The 17,025-nt window shown below is 44.9% G+C and overlaps 1 protein-coding gene across 2 annotated transcripts in view; it reads left to right on the forward strand.

Annotated features, from left to right (window-relative positions):
* The window catches only part of DGKD (diacylglycerol kinase delta), an 86,378-nt gene that overhangs the window by 53,227 nt on the left and 16,126 nt on the right, over positions 1 to 17,025 (forward strand). For both annotated transcript variants that reach the window (XM_024216793.2, XM_024216791.2), the window contains 15 exons: positions 1,123 to 1,227; positions 1,793 to 1,925; positions 2,813 to 2,919; positions 3,667 to 3,792; positions 5,624 to 5,726; positions 6,252 to 6,414; positions 8,321 to 8,429; positions 9,221 to 9,360; positions 10,501 to 10,585; positions 11,249 to 11,343; positions 11,451 to 11,550; positions 11,714 to 11,987; positions 14,430 to 14,591; positions 15,449 to 15,577; positions 16,909 to 17,005. In XM_024216793.2, coding sequence (XP_024072561.1) covers positions 1,123 to 1,227; positions 1,793 to 1,925; positions 2,813 to 2,919; positions 3,667 to 3,792; positions 5,624 to 5,726; positions 6,252 to 6,414; positions 8,321 to 8,429; positions 9,221 to 9,360; positions 10,501 to 10,585; positions 11,249 to 11,343; positions 11,451 to 11,550; positions 11,714 to 11,987; positions 14,430 to 14,591; positions 15,449 to 15,577; positions 16,909 to 17,005 — 1,928 coding nt within the window. The remainder of the gene's footprint in view (positions 1 to 1,122; positions 1,228 to 1,792; positions 1,926 to 2,812; positions 2,920 to 3,666; positions 3,793 to 5,623; positions 5,727 to 6,251; positions 6,415 to 8,320; positions 8,430 to 9,220; positions 9,361 to 10,500; positions 10,586 to 11,248; positions 11,344 to 11,450; positions 11,551 to 11,713; positions 11,988 to 14,429; positions 14,592 to 15,448; positions 15,578 to 16,908; positions 17,006 to 17,025) is intronic.

Raw genomic sequence — 17,025 nt, forward strand, 5'->3', positions numbered from 1 at the left:
TCTGGCCTGGGACTCCCCAAGATGGACGTGGCTGAAAGTCACTGATTTCTGTGCTAGCAAGCTGTGTTCTACGCTTTGTTCCTGTCAACTAATAAACCCTTCTGTTCTACATTCTGGCTGAGAGTCACTGCTGACTGTGGAGTTGGGGTGCAGGGCCCTCTGGTTTCCCCAGGAGTCCTGCCTGAGCGGACTCGCTGCAGGAGGCACACGGTGTGGAAGGGGATGCTGAATGTTCTGAGGTCAGATCCAGGAAGGTCGAAGCTGTGTAAGCTTCTTGCCCTGGTGACAGAATGCTCAGAGAGAGGAGGCATGCTACACCAGAGTCCTGACTGACTTCATATGAAGTAGTTCCAGAGCTTTGGCCTGGTGACTCCGTGACAAGTTTATAAACTCCATGTGGCCGCTAAGCAGGTGGCCATGATGGAGGAAGCAGCAGGAGAGAAACCCCATGGAGTGGAGGGCCTGGAACAGTTTATCAATAAGAGTCAGACAGTCAGGTTGTTTTGCAACTTTCACAGTCACTCGTGATGAAAGTGTGCATTGTTGTAGGATAGGATCATATCCTGGTTTTGAGGTTTTTAAGTAATTGAGAGTTACAGCCTTAACTCCAGTGTACCACATATTTTGCATAGGAATGTTAACTGGTAGAAGTTGGCATGTTACCATGTAAACAAAATAAAATAGAAATTGGTTTAATATTGTTCAAATTAATATGAAAAATTCCATCAAATGTTTATTTTTAAAAAAACCTCATGCAATATCCATGCAGTTAATATGTTGACATTGCTGTTGTATGATTGATTTCTGTATTGTGCTGTTCTTTGGATGACTCTCCAGTGCTTTTCTCAAACTCTAGTTATTAATGAGTTCAGAAGTCAGAGTAGGAACAAAAAACTCTTCAGCTCTGTAAACCCTACGGAAAGAGAGCGTTGGCCTCAGAGGCAAGCAATACCATTAAAGTGTCATTGCTCTTTGCTCAGAGATATACAGCTGATTGCTGAGGCTGTCCTCAGAAGTAGTTTAATTTCATGTGATAAAGGTTGTTCTTATTCCATGTTCCCTGCTCTCTGTTCTTCCTGGCAGCCCTGGGACTCACCGTAGTGATTTTCTCTGTCCTGTCAGGTTATCACCCCGTGTCGGAAACTCATCCTCTGTGCAGATAACAGAAAAGAGATGGAAGATTGGATTGCAGCACTGAAGACTATACAGAACCGTGAGCATTTTGAGGTAATAGAAGAACTCTCTTATTTACCAGCTGCGTTTTGTGCAGTTCCTCCCACATAGCATCTGTTTACGGGCTTGACCCAGTGCCCATTAATGGGAGTCCTTTCATTGACTTCAGTGGGCATTGGATCAGATCTTATATACGAAACCTCCAAACTGCTGCCTGTGCACAACTCCCTCTTACAGTGACTTTTGTACTCTGTACACTCCCCTCTTGGTGAGTGTTAGAACACTTACCACAGGATAGGTAGGTATAGAAACATACCTCGCACCCCTTGTCTTCAAATGCTTGGTGTCAGCCTACCACCATTGCCCTGACTTGTCACACCTGCTCAGGATTCAGCCTCTTGCAACTGCAGTGTATCCAGGTGCTTGGTCTGTAGCAACCAAACTCCTTGTCCTGCTATGTGCTTAGCCTGCCTAGTGTGTTAACTGCACAAAGCCTGCCCTCTCCCTACCCCCCAGGAAAGATTGTGCTATTTTTGCCTTTTCTGTTATGTTTGAGTTTCTCTCTTAGGAAAACTCTCAACCTCCACCTTAGGGTTTACTGTACTGTATTTATTTTAAGTCTACACAGTACAGTATGGACCATTTCTCAGGGATGCATAACTGGTACGCCTGCTCACATGCTCGGCCAACGTACTGCAACGTGTGCCGGGAGGCATTATCTGGGGTCACGTCGCATGGACTCTCATGTGAAGGTAAAAGCACTTTATTGTCTCTCACTCAGGGCTTATTGCCATGGTGACTCACTAGTGTATTCCAAAGATCATTTAAAACAATGGATCTGTTGTTCACTGTCTACAGAATGGGCCAGAAGAAAAGTGACACCAAACACTCAGAAAGCTACAGAGTATGTAAGAATGGAACTCTTATGGGCTTGATCCTACATTCCTTTTGCTCTCAGATTCCTGTTGGCTTTCTGGGGAATTTGCTGGGTGCATAACGAATACAGGATCTGGTCCTTAGAGGGCTGTAGGAAGATGACAGTGTGTGTAGTTTTAATGCTTGTTCTTATGTTGTTGGATCTGGCAGTGGTGTGGTGAAGCACTTATTTTTGATCTGCCAAGATCATTACTATAGAATATTAGAATTTTCCAAATCCGAAGTGTGAAAGTATCCGTTTTTGAAGAATCAAATTGCAAGTGTATTTTTTATTATTCATAGCAGCAAGTGCATATAAGTGTTTGAATCTCAGGAGGTTAATCTTGCTCACCTTTGGCATAGGAGACATTCACAGCTTCTCGCGGCTCATACTTCTAGCGTGGAGAAGGTTACACCCATGATGTATAAAGGGGTGCAGGCATATTTTACTGTACATATCATGTCATATTTAATAAGGGGATAATTAACCCTTGTACAATCCAATGGTGAAAATGAGGAGCAAGAGTTAGCAGTTAGAGCAAAATAGAGGTTTTTAACCAACTCAGTGCATTAAGCTTTGATAGTTTTGCCATTGCTAACGAGGCAGAGGGTGCTCTCTTTCGGAGCAGACATTTGAAGCTCTGTGTTTCACTGCTCAGTCAGCCTTTATGCTCATACTGTATGTGTTCAGTGGCAGGATTAATTTATTTTTCTTCCTCTTTAGTATGCAAGTTTAAAGCTCACAAACGGTGTGCTGTCCGGGCAACCAACAACTGCAAATGGACGACACTGGCGTCTATTGGGAAGGATATCATTGAAGATGAAGATGGGGTATGTATTGGCCTAGACCATGTCCCCTCTGGGTTGGAATATCTGGAACTGTGGAGTCTACTTTGCATTTGTCCCTCCACACATGCTGCTTTTGAGAGATCAGGGTGGAATGACTAGAAGCAGTTGAAGCCTTCTTTCCCCAAGTCCTGATGTGGAAAAGTTAGACGGAACTGCATGGCCCGAGGCTATAAAAAAAAAAATACTGGCTGGCAAATACTCTGTACAATTAGCTGTCCTGTGGAAATAACCGACTTTGTCTTTAAATGCAAATGGTATGTAAAGCCACTTGGTGTCAGAAAGTGATGTTCTTTATGAAAGAGCCTTCCGTTATTACTCATGTGTTATATTGATAGGATTCCATGATGGCCAGAGACATAACTGTAGAGTTATGGACCATCAGAACATGGTGCTTTGAGGTTGAGTAGTTAAGGGTGTGGTTCCCTATGTCTCAGTCTTGGGAAAGGAAGGATGGTCCAGTGGTTAGGGCACTAGCCTAGGACTTGGGAGACCTGGATTAAAGTTCCTGCTCTGCCACAGACTTCCTTTGTGACCTTGGGCAAGTCACTTAGCCTATCTGTGCCTCAGTTCCATGTAAGTACTTAAGATCAATAAATAGGTGTTTCCTAGAGATTGGCCTTGCTGGCCTTAAGCATCACATCTGTGTGTGTCTCATTGCTACACCATGTCTTATATTCTTAGAGTTGTAGTCTGGAATCTCACAGTGTTCCCTCTGTGCTTGGTTTGCAGATTTCAATGCCACACCAGTGGCTGGAAGGAAACCTCCCCGTGAGTGCCAAATGCATGGTGTGCGATAAAACATGTGGCAGCGTTCTGCGCTTACAAGACTGGCGCTGTCTCTGGTGCAAAGCCATGGTAAGCTGAGTGAATGTGGTATACCTCTGTGATAGTGTCAGCTCCTCACTGCTCGGTGTACACATGGCTGTGTGCTCTGTTACTGCTGTTTGTGTGAAGCGACAGTTGAGGCCAAGCTCTCATTCAAATGTATCCATGTTCTTCTTTATGTCATAGGTGGCCTGCAAAGGGTAAGAAGTAAGGCTTGTGCCTAGATGCTTCACTGGGATGTGAATATATAAGGCCTGAAAAGCTTTTTCACACCAAAAATACTCTGGATTTTTTTCTGCCTGTGTGTTCCCTTAGAAATACCTGGATTGTCATGTCTATTCATCGTCCTTTTACCAGAGGTCTTTGATGAAAGAATCTAAAGTGTATAGGGTATGTCCTTGGCCCTTAGCTGCAGTGGGTGGAGATGATGAATCTTTAACAAACCACTGTTTAGAGCTGAGTAGGTATTAACAGAAACAAACAACAAAGCAGGGAGTTTTAAACCACTTCAATAAAAACCATTTCCCCTCCCAATTCAACAGGTTTCACTTGCTTAATATCTATGACATCATAAATCCTGCTAGTTTTCCAGTTGGCTATAGGGGTATTAAGGGGGAAAAGCAGTACATGAATTTCTCATGTTAAAAATAAACAACAACAGAAATTAAAAACAAGATAACCCTTATGCCGGGCCTTCTCCATACATCAGAAAGGAGCAAAAAGGTCACTAGCCTAATTTCTGTTTACCTATGCAGGGCACTTTATCACCCTCCTTTCTTTCTTATCTTACCCCACACCATGTCAGTTGCACCCACACTGTGTATTTACCCTACTGCCTCCCTTCTCTCTGCTTTTCCATTCTCTGTGTTCCCTCTTCCACTGCTCCTTTTTCTTTCCCAACTTTTCATTTTATTCCTACTTTCTGTGTCTCCACTTGGGCCAAAATGTTGAAAACTGGGTACCTGAAATGAGATTTAGGCACCTAACTGAGTGGCCTGATTTCCAAAAATGTTGAGCACCCAGCTGTTCCCACTGAGGTGGGTGAAGTTATACCAGGGATTAACTTGGCCCTGTGGGTCCCAACCTTGTTATCATGTGCTCTGAGTGCCAAGTGCCCATCTCGAAAGGAAAGGCAGCGTGTATAAACAGGAAGGGCTGAGGAAAGCTAACAGAAGAGATGAATGAACTGTGAACCCAGTTTGCTGCATGGGGTGTATCTATACTGCAGCTAGGAGCGATCTGCCTAGCCCAGGTAGACAGACTCTCATTAGCAGAGCTCGAGCTGGCATGCTAAAAATAGCACTGTGGACATTGCGCTCCTGCAGAGACTTGGACTAGCCAAAAGAGCTTAAACCCAAGGGATCAGTGTGCTTGAAAGCCCAAGCTGCAACATCCGCAGTGCTAATTTTAGCACACTAGCTCAAGCCCTGCTAGCATGAGTTTTGCTCTCAGTTGCAGGGTAGACATTCCCTTGGGTTTGTCTACTCGGGAAAGTTAAGACAATTAACTAAAGGTGTGAAGTTAATGTGCATAAGTGAAAATGCTTTAAACCTGTGTTTAATGTAGCTTATGAATTAAGGCAACTTTACTTCTGAATGAGTGTCCACATGGTTTTCATGCACTTCAATTTATGTACATTAACTTCACACTTGTAGTTAAGTTGCCTAAATCCTCAAGTAGACAAGCCTTTAGACCGCTTTCTTTAAAATATTTTTGGTCACTTCATACTGTTGATTCCCATTTCTTTGGATGCCCCCCCTATTTTCTGGCTGTTCAAGTCCTGTTTTCAAAGTGGGATGGGTTTCTGCATTGTGGAACAGGACCAAGAAGGATCTGGCTGAATACAGTTTTATTATTTCAGGTACACACAACCTGTAAAGACTTGTTGCCAACTAAGTGCCCCCTCGGCCTCTGTAAAGTATCTGTCATCCCTCCCACGGCTCTGAACAGCATTGATTCAGATGGTAAGTATCCACTAATATCTTCCCCTCTCTCTTTCAGTTACAGGCCTTTCAACTAGATATTTTTACCCCAAGGCCCTGAACTGAATTCTGCTAAAATTTCAAGTAAAACCCAAACTGGAGGTTTTGGCTGAAGCATGAGAATGAATAATCTTATCAGCATTGAGTTCCTTGGGCTGTTTATTTTGATATTACATTTAGTTTATTTGCTATTGCCCCCAAAGTTTGCTGCAGCTGTTGTTGTTCATACTGCAAAATGCAATTTTGGGAGGTGGGGAAGCTGGCAATTCAAGCATCTGGCTAGAAGAACTGCAACATTTGACCTCATGATTGGTGGAAGGTGGTTCGTGCTGGATTCAGTGCTGTGTCCATTTGGCATTTACTCTGCGTATGTCAGCACCTCAGAGAAAGAATTAACTTCTTCATCCCTGTGCTTGGAGAACATTACTGCTAGGTGTGAGGTTGTTTCTTTCTTTGCCCCTCCCCGAGTGCAGCTTCACCTTTTCTGTGTTCCTTCTTCCCATTCAGGGTTCTGGAAAGCCACTTGCCCCCCGTCCTGCACAAGCCCCTTGCTGGTCTTTGTCAACTCAAAAAGTGGAGACAACCAGGGTGTAAAATTCCTAAGAAGATTCAAACAGCTGCTGAATCCGGCACAGGTCTTTGATCTTATGAATGGAGGACCTCACCTTGGGTAGGGAAATATTCTCTGGATGAGCAGATTCCTTGTAAATATCAAAGAAATAGCAATGATTGACTCTTTGATTTAAAATCTCTCTCTCTCTCTTTCCCCCCCCCCCCCCCCCCCCCCCCCAAAAATCTAGCAAGGATACTACTCCTCAGAGATAACTGTATATATGCAGAGTGTGGAGGGGCTTTCCCTAGCTGTTAATTGAGTTACTGATCAGCCAAAACCAGATCTTAATGTTGAAATGTGTAATTTCCATTCTCCAATAACTGCAAAACAGCTGAAGGATTTCCCTGAGATTCCAGAAGCTCCCCTCTGGGATGAGACCAAGCATGGAAAGCTTCAGCCCCAAAAAGCAAGTTATGTGAAGACAGGCTTCTAAGAGCCATCCTGATCTAACTATTACTGTTGCATTTGCTATGATGAGAAACAGGATATTGTAGATGGTACTTGGATGCTGTCAAAGTGAGCTGTATAGAAATAGCTGCAAATAAAAATGACATCCATGGAATAAACTTTGACCTCCACCCTGACCACTAAGTCATTGCTCCTGGGCTGTTTCTAACATCTCGAGCCTCGTTCACATGGGAGAATGCCTTTTTAAAGAAAAAAAGCCCATCACACGGTGTTTCCTTTTCTATTCCCCCAATATGGCTTTAGTAAAAGCAGGATTTTCAAACCATACTGAGTTGGGATCCGAGATCAGGCAGCATCCACTCCTGAACCATGACCATTTTAAAATCTAATAGCTTGTGGACTATTGTAGCTACCATAGACATTTTGTTCACCTTAGCAGGATGCAAGATAGTGGACCTGAAAACTGAAGCACTCTGATTGATGGAAAAGTTATATTAGATCATTTTTAGAGGGTTATAAAATTAAATAGTACTAGTTATTTCCTCTCTCTGCCTGTATGGTTGGATTTGTGGTACTAAGGCACATGTTTTCAAAGGGGAGGGATATGAAATACAGTATCAAATAATTTTATCAAATTTTTAAAATTGCTTTTTTGTAGAAAAAGAAAGTGGCAATAACAAAATAAATGATGGTGTGGTATACTGTTCACTGAGTAATTTCAAACTCACGCCAATCAAACTGTGCACCACAAAATGCCATCATCTATGACAGCTTTTTCTCAATGCTGTGGTGATTGCTTACAGTAATATGATTTTTCTGTAGTGCTGTAGCAAATTTATTTAGTACAGGCAATACCCTTGGATGCTTTACAGTAAGAACCACAGACAGCTTTTTAAAAAGGTTGATTTTTAGGCCTAATATTCTGAACAGTGTCCATACTAGCCCAGATGAATGGGAAAGTTACACTTTTCTCGGTGGTGAGTTGTTTTCCTGGTTGCAAAGCAGACAAGGCAGCAGAGCAATGATTTGCAGAGTACCTTTGTGACAGAATTGTGAGGTTTAATCTCCTGTTCCTGAACACGTGCATGTACTGAATCCCCATTCTTGCAGTCTTTCTTTAATTGGCATGGCTCTGAATATGGAGGCACTGAATTCAGAACAATCCAAGCCATAACAAATAACCTAACTGTATGCAGAACACCAAAAATCTGCAGACAGGTATTAATTCAGCAGATTATCAGCTGCCAAATATTTGTTTCCTCTACTGTTGAGAGTAAAGTAGGCTGATGCAGAAGTGGAGTGCCCTGGTATAGATTCTCCATTCTATACAGTGAATAGATATGAACATTGCACATAGCTGTATTTATACTTCCTTTTTACAATGAAGAATTCAAATTCACCCGAAGTCTAGCAGTGACTTGTGTTCATTGAAAAAACAGCCTAGTCAAAGCTACCCTGCAAAGTTCGTAACCCAGATTGAAATAGCTAATCACTCCTGTTTCTTTAGTAGCACATTATTCTTCCCATCTGTTTTTTTTTTTCTTCCCTCCTGTAGTTTACGTTTATTCCAGAAATTTGACACTTTCCGGATTCTGGTTTGTGGTGGGGATGGAAGTGTTGGATGGGTTCTGTCCGAAATTGACAGCCTCAATCTTCACAAACAGGTACCTGCCCACAGGGCTTGTCCATGTGTAAGAATGAAGAACAGACAACCACGGGTGAAGAGGACTCTGATCAGACAGAAATACAGTTGTGCCAGGAGTGAAGCAACTAAAAGCTTCCCATAGCCGGTGCTCCTGCAGTAACTTCTGCTGAATGGGGCCGGGCACTACACTTAACAGTGACACCCCTCACTGTCAGGGCTTCTACACAGTTCCCTCCTGTGACAGCCAGGTATTGGAGTAGCTCTGAGCATTCGCTCGGTCTGTGCTCCTACACCATTCCCTACATAGATTTCTCCCGGGAGAGAGCTGGGCCTAGCTCCCAAAAGGCCAGCGCTCCTACTCCAGTCCCTCTAATAATTCTAGGAGAGGGTGAGAGTCCCTTTGGTATCAGAGTCCAGGAATAGCTAAATACTTTCCCAAAGGGAGTGTTCTGTGTGCTGTGTTAATTCTGGAGATTTTCTCCTGGCGATCCCTGTGCCATTCCGTTAGGAAAGGCAACATCACCACCTGGTGTAAAATGAGAATTTTGAGCTCTGCCCAGCTGTTGAAAGGTTTTCTTTGTAGTGGATAGGTCAGGAGTATCATTGGAATCTACTCCTCTCTCGATTCACAGCTTTTTCTGGTTGTGGTCAGTCCTAGCTGGCGTCCTCTTTATCTTATGACTAGTTTTCTTTCAGGGATTGATCTAGGTTGGGAATCAGTGAGGTTCTTCTCAGTGTTATTTTTGGATGGATGGGGCTTGCGTTTTCTCTTTTGGATATCCATATTGGTCTTCTTTTCTCCTGGTGCAGTGCCAGCTGGGAGTGCTTCCCCTGGGTACAGGAAATGACCTTGCCCGGGTGCTAGGCTGGGGATCTGCATGTGATGACGACACCCAGCTACCACAGATCCTGGAGAAGCTGGAGAGGGCCAGTACCAAAATGCTGGACAGGTGAGTGTCAGCCCAACCACAACATCCACATCTCTGACTCAAGTTCTACCACCGAGTGTGTGCTAAGCTCTGTTCTGAGACATCAGCCTGCCAGGACAGTCATACTGTTCCTGACTCTTATTTGCCTGAATTACTGACTAGTTTCACCAATGGTTCCCCATTATACTCAGTTATCAGGGCAAAGCATTCTTACATTGCTTATTACCCCTGCAGAATAATCGCACCAAGGAGATATTGTGCAATCTAGAAGTGATTAGTAACACCTGGCAGGAGAGAGGCAGAGGTCTCCCCTTACTGCCCAGAGTTACACATGCATCAGTGATGATTGTAAAATGAGTTTGGTGGTTTCAACCTAGTCCCAAACCACTACACAGTTTGGTATGGATGATCAGAGGAGATCTAAGGCTGCAATAAACTCATAGTAATTAGATATGGCAAGGATGTTATGTCATTTTGTACATCCGCTTCCCTATCCTGCAGTATAGTCTTGAGCATTATGTCATGTCTAGAAGTTGGGTAGTGGAGTTGGATAGCATAGTGAAATTGAAATGGTCCACAATCTCTGTACTCCAGAAATCTTCTCAGTGTAACTTGGCTGCATTACAGTCTGTGATTTTGCCATCAGGTGTTCACTCAGGATTTGAAATAGCTATTTCATGTCTGAATCAAAAAGTAAAACTGAAAGCTGAAGTGGACATCTGTACTGCTAGTGTTTATTTCTAGATCAAGCTGACACTTAAAAAATATATCTGCAGCAGCCTTTGAGAGTTGCGCCATGGAAATTCTCATAGCAAAACCTGCAGGTTTTTTCTGTTAGAGAAGGTGGGGGTAGCGAATAGGGAATACTAAGGACGTGGGGATGGAAAGGGATGTTTGTTTGGAGGGTATCACTCCTTCCCTTTCCCCAGTTCAAACCCCTTTACAAAGTGACATGCTGTGACACTAAGCACCCCTGTATGTGACACATGCATCTATAGGAATGCGGTCTTTTTTTTATCCTGAATGCGCATGTGCATAGCCTTTCATTCAGGTCATATAAAGAGCCCTTTCATTCTGTCTTAGTCCACGGTTGTTTGTATTTCTCATGGCGAGAAGGCCATCAGCTTGGTAGTAATAGTTGCAATGGTTTCATTTCAATAGGTGGAGCATCATGGTGTATGAAACCAAACTCCCTCGTCAGTCATCGACTTCCACAGTCACTGAAGATTTCAGTGAGGATTCTGAGGTACTTAGCCAGCTGCAAAGGGCTGAAGACTGGGAGGGGATTCAGCAGCGGATGGGCTCAAACCAGACAAGGGAGCGGGCTATGGAGAAGAGAATTTAAATGAAGTGGGCATGGGCTCTACATCAGAGGGGTGACCTGCTGTAGAGAAGGATGGGAATTGGGCTGCCGAAAGCAATAGACTCTTAAGGAGGCATGATAGGAGATAGGTTGCTGCAGAAATGGGGACGCTTCCGTATTAGGCAAGTGAAGTGCTGTAGAGGAAGACAGGTTGGGTTGGAAGTTATATTGGCTTTTCCGTACACTACCATACAAGCTGGCATGCTATAGGAGCTGCTGAAAACTGCACAACGTTCTCAGAATCATAAAAAACAGTGTTTTCTATTCCCAAGTGGATAGTCCTGAGCCCCAACTCTGTACCACATTGACAAGCTGGTAGAAGTTCGTTTCCTGATCAGATAGTCACGCCAGACCAGTAACTGTGATCTGTACCGTAGAGCTCTCAGAGGAAACCCAAAGAAAGTCGAGTGAATAGAAATCATGGTCCTGCACCTTAGAGTGCACTATGGGAAGCCCAAGTGTAACACAGCATATGGGAACCCTGGCCATGGGCCTAGGTGCACGATGGGAACAATAATCTAACGGCTTGTTTCTGGCTCTCTCCAGGTGCAGAAGATTCTCTTCTATGAAGACTCTGTGGCTGCTCATTTGTCCAAAATCTTGACTTCTGACCAACACTCTGTGGTCATCTCCTCAGCCAAGTGAGTATGTCCAGGAGAGCCCATTGCAGGGGATCAAGGGGGAAAAGTCACCCTGAGAATGGTGAGCAAACCTGTGAATGACTGTCTTGCCTGCCTCCTTTGCCTAGGGTGCTTTGTGAGACAGTGAAGGATTTTGTGGCTCGAGTAGGGAAGGCCTACGAGAAAGCGACGGAAAGCTCAGAGGAGTCGGAGGTCATGGCCAGGAAGGTATGTTGGGAAAAGAGCACTTCAAATGTAGAAAGCTATGGGAGAAAACCACTCTGCTGTCAGAGAGACCCAGCTGGCGCACATACAGCAGCAATCCAACAGGCAGGGGGCTACCCAGTTCCACTGGTATGATCGTGCACAAACCTTCTGCTTTAACCTGCAGTGCTCTGTCCTGAAGGAGAAGCTGGACTCCCTTTTGAAGACATTAAATGATGAATCTCAAGCCTCTTCGTCTCTGTCAAACCCACCTCCCACCATTGCAGAGGAGACAGAAGATGGTGATGGATCTGGCAGTGCTTGTGATTCTTCTAGTGACCACTCCATGGGATCATCATGCACTGCCCGTCCCCAGATATTCCGGCCTAGAGAACAGCTAATGTTGAGAGCCAACAGCCTGAAAAAAGCCATTCGTCAGATTATAGAACATGCAGAAAAAGGTAAGAGGTGCGGGATCCTGCCTGCAGTTCATTGTCTGCTCTTGGGACATGTACATTGCCTTTACTCCAGGGAGGAGCAGGATTCATGATTTAACCACAACATTCCTGATCTGTATGACAATCTTCCAGTAAGCCTGTATGCATTTTTCCCCATACAAAGAAGGGTTCCTACAGGATTGACCTTCCACCCCTAGGCCACCAGTTAGAAAATCTTTGCCATCATATGGCTGTTCAGTGCTATTCTCAGTCTGGCCCCAGTTAAAGGGCCCACATCAAAGGCATATAGTAAGAGTCCTAGCCTCTCCATCTTCATATCGCACTGTAGGACCCACCTCTTCAGTAAAGCATTCCCTAAAGAATCAGAACAGAACCAAACCTGGCAGCTGGGCACCTCCTCCGTCTCTTCGGACTTAGCATTTCCCCCTCTGGTGGTGGTGGTGGGGACTGGGGTAAATCAGCACCGCCTGGACAGCGTTTGTCTTTCCCCTCAGGGTTTATTTATTAGTATTGCCAAGGCAGGCCTCAGGGCAGGCCCAAGGAGCGCTTCTCCACTGAATAAAAGAAACAAATTCACAACACAAAATAAAAGGGGGATACCTTTCCCTGCCCCCTCTCTGCGGGTTGGGGTGTTGTCCTGTTGTTGGCCCCAGGATGCCAGTCCTTCTAAACAGGCAGTCAGGTTGGTTGTTTTCCCCCATGGGGGGAGAGCAGCCTTTCTCCCTGCTGCCACTGGCCCAGCAGCAGCTTGTTTCCCCCTCCGTCACCCCCCAGAGGTTTTGAAAAGTTGCAGGCAGCCCTTAATTGGATCCATGTGTCCCTAGTTGACCTGAGGTAACCTCTATTCAGCTTGTAGGGAAGGGCCTTTATCATTCATGGGCTAATATACCTGCCTTCCATCGTTCTCTTACAGCTGTCCAGGCTGACTTGGTCACACAGCACACTCCAAGGTAGAAGGCAACAATTAAACCAAAGAATAGAATGGCAAATTGGCTGGCCTGCTGTTTTCTGCAACCCATGTACAATGTGTAAATACTCCCAGGGGAGGTGCTTTAGAAATACTTTAGATAGATTGGATCCAAAACCTAACATCGTGGTTGGCTTTTAATTGGCACCTGGACTGACTATTTCATACTCATTAGGCCCACTGTGTGCTCACTGGCTCTTTGTGGCCCAGCGCCAGCGGAACACGCCAGCTGCCATGCCTGTGACCCATTCCCCTCTCCCTGCCTCCCCTCAGCTCCAAATTCCAGTCCCTTCAAAAGTGTCAAGCAGGAAATCCCGGTTGAACTGAGAAGGAAGTATGTATTGGTGTATTACAGAAGGGAGAGAAAAGCGTAAAAGTCAGAGATTTAAAGTCTCTGCACACCTAAATGAGTACAACCGTAAGCAACCTTAAACTTGGCACTAAGCCTGAAGTTGCAAATCATTGAAATATTACCTGGATTTACAACTGTAATAGTCTGGGTGTTCACTGTCCTTTGTCAGAGAAACAAGAACTGATGCGGAGAGGTTGTGTCTGGGAAAGAACAAGCCCGTTAGTTCCATCCAGAGGAGGTTTTGATTTCTCCGAGTAATACATAAGCATTTGACTTCACCATCCCTTGAACAAACAAGTTCCGTTGCGTTTTGTGAACATATTTGATTAAGTCCTCTGTGCCGCTTTGTTTCCAAAAACACACATTTAATTCCTTCCTTCCTTTTTATTGGTTTATGCCCAAGCCCTCTCTTTTCTCCACATGATACCAATGTTGGTGGTCACTTCAAATGGCCTATTTTATTGTCACGGTCTGGGCTGAGCAAACAGAAATCTGACATGCACATCAGTTAGCATCTTTCTGTTTGGCTAGCAATTCCGAGGAACTCATGCAAATAAAGGCAGGTCCTTTATTTGTAGCATAGCTCAAATGAGAAATAGGTCCTTAGGTAGTATAAATACAGTTATGGCAAGCATTAAAGTTGGGCAAATTTTTTCACAGTCCATCAAAGCTCTCTTGATGGTGGTCTCAGCAGAGAGACCAAGAAATGAGTGGGCCTGGAGACTGAAGTACCCTCACCCCAACAGCTGAGTCCTCCAAGTCAGAGCTGACTCATGTTAAACTGTGTGGGAAAGTCTGCATTGTCACTGCCATTCATTGATAGATGAATTGAGCACCGTCAGAGCCCTCATCCTACTGTCATTTAAGTCAGAGAGAGATTTGTCATTAACATCAATGGGAGCTGAATCAGGCTCATAATTTGGTATCTTTCATGAAAACTAACGTGGTTTTTTTTAAGCAAGGAGTTCTGTGGATCGCCCCATTCAAGACCCTGGGGCAACTCTGGATTAGTTCTGGTGTGGGAATATAATTTTGGGGCAGTATTGTATTTCCTTGCTGTTTGCCTTCCCTCTGTACTCTCATGACAGAGCTGTAAGACACATGTCTGATTTCTCTCTCTGTCCAGCTGTTGATGAGCAGAATGCCCAGACACAGGAGCAGGAGGACTTCATCCTGGGGCTTTCCACCTCTGAGGAGGGAAAGGAGCTGAGGAACGAGGATAAAACCTCCCTGCAGCCATTGCACAGTGGCAACTATGGAGTTCCCAAAGGGAGGAGTCATCGGAAAGGTACTAGTCGCTGTCAGGCAGCCCAGGTTCCTGCATTTGGACAAGCACTAGGGTTCCCTTTTCCATAGGTGCTTTAGGATATTTCTGTGCCCATCCCTTCTTGGAACCTGTTTTCCTCCTGTGTGAGGTTGGCGATAGTTCTGTAACCTCAGCTCAGACACTTCACATCTTCTCCATGCTCAAATCCCTTTGCCAAACAGTCTCCTTCCTGCTCAAAGAGGAACCCCTCTCAGATTTTTGAGGGTTTGTTCATGATCTTAGTGTGCAATTTGTAAGACCCAAGAGATTCATTAGCCTTATGCTGACAGCAGCAGCCAGTCTTCTCAGTGCTGTCAGCTTGCCGTGCTCTCAGGTGTCGTCCACTCCACTCCCCCTCTGACATTTTCTTATTGGACCCCGGCCTTCCTGCACAGATACTAGAGCAAGGAACCAGCTTGTAATCACTGTTAAGTGAGAAAATCGTAAGAGAGCCCTATTCTCTCCAAATACATTCAGAACTGAACTGGGTCTGTGGACTAGGCCAATACCCATCATCTGTTTTCTTCTTCAACTGAAGCCAGACCTCTCTCATCTCCATTCCTAGTATTAGTTCAAGGTATTTGTGTGCCTCACTGCTGGTACCAAGTGTTTGTGTGTCTCTCTGTTGCACTTGGGCCAAACCTTTTTGTCTCTTCATGAGTCTGGTTCTGTCTCTTTGCGTAACTGTGCTTTGTATTGTCTGGAATGTGTTGACGTTGAGTGACTGGTAATTTTACCTTCTGTCCCCTGTTCCTTACTGCTTGTGCAGTGCTGGTGTGTGCTTGTTTGAGCAATACATAGTGTTTGTCAATTCCAGTGTTTTGTGTTGTATTTTGTAGTGTCCAAATCTCCTTGTGAAAGGCTAATAAACAAAGGAAGTTTGTCGCTGGGCAGCTCTGCATCTCTTCCTCCCCAGACAGGAAACCGGGACAACCTGCCAATGCTCAACACAAAGATCGTCTACCCAAGTGAGTGTCTCACCCACCTCTTCCCATTCAGGCAGCCTGCTGAGCTGGGGTGACAACAGCATAGCTTCAGCTCTCCAGCTAAGGGCATGAAATGTTTGTCTGATATCCGTTCTCGCAGATAAACCCTTGCCAGAGCCAAGTTAGAGAGTAATCTGTTTGCAGGTAACTTTCCAACGGGCTTGAATAGTGAAGATGTTGGGAAAAGATTAGAATGACCCCCAGCTGAGACCGAGACACAGATTTAATGGCTGCAGTGCAGAGACAGGATTTAGGTCTTGATGATTGCACAAAGGTGTAAGCTTAACAGTAGGTTGTTGCAATGGTAAATAAGTGTAAAATTCTCAATACAGTCCTGGAGTCTGAGTTCAAGAGAAGCCCGAGAGTGAAGGGTGGTCCTTCCAAGTCAAGGCCGAAGTCACTGGCAGTACTTTCAGTCTCCCTTGTTCCCATCTCAGAGATCCTGCAGCTGTTTCTATCCCTTGGTGTTCTTAGCAGGTCACTCACTGATAACTTTAACACCACAAATCCTGACTTGCTTGTTTACATTGGTTTGTTCTTGTCCAGAAAGAGTTGGGGTCACTTTCTCCCTGACTAAACCTGGCACGTCTTCATTGATAGCTGATAATGTGGGAGCAAGAAGCAGCAGCTCCTGAAGAGTGGTGTGCAGCCTTGAACCCCACTTCTGTCCCCTCAGTCTAGTCAGGCAGAGACCCAGCTGCACTCCTTGCCCCAGCAGCAGGAGAGAGCTATTGCAGTAAGATCGCTTCTGTCCCCTCTTTCCCAGGCACGGACCCTACCACGCCCAAACCAGCAGAGAGACTTATGCACTCCCTTCCCACCTCCTTTACAGCTTGATTGCTGACTGCATCTTGCTGGAGGGTAGAAGAATGCTCTGGAGCCCTCCTTGGTGCTGGGGGCTGTACAAATGGAGACACATGGACTTTTTACTTTGCCTTTTTCCTTTAAAAAAAGAAAAGGCAAAGGTGGATTCCCCACCATAAAGGGGTGTGTGTGTGATCTCCTTTTTCCAGAAAGAGCCAAAAATGATGACAGCCCTTTTCTGGCACATTGTAATGTTTTGATCCCAAGTAGAAGAATTAACACCTATGTTTGGACCCAGTGCTGGTTAGGGTTGAGCCCTGAGACTAGTACTTGTCATATGTCTGATTTTATTGTTTTTCCAGTGGGGGGTATATGTCTCTCACCCCAGCCCTCTTGGCTCTGGGAGTAAATAGCAGTTCTTTGCCCAGTGTTAACATGCCTTGGCCTCCATATTTAATAAACTCCATGATATGCCCTACATACTATTCCCTCTTTATTTTCTCCCCCAGATATTCGTGCTGGTATGTCTGGTTCTCTGCCTGGGAGTTCGGTCATCAGCCGATTGTTGATCAATGCAGATCCCTTTAACTCTGAGCCAGAAAACCTGTGAGTATGCAGAGGAGCTA

The sequence above is a fragment of the Terrapene carolina genome, unplaced genomic scaffold, assembly GCF_002925995.2.
Source record: "Terrapene carolina triunguis isolate 2854851 unplaced genomic scaffold, T_m_triunguis-2.0 Scaffold88, whole genome shotgun sequence".
Classification (NCBI taxonomy): domain Eukaryota; kingdom Metazoa; phylum Chordata; order Testudines; family Emydidae; genus Terrapene; species Terrapene triunguis.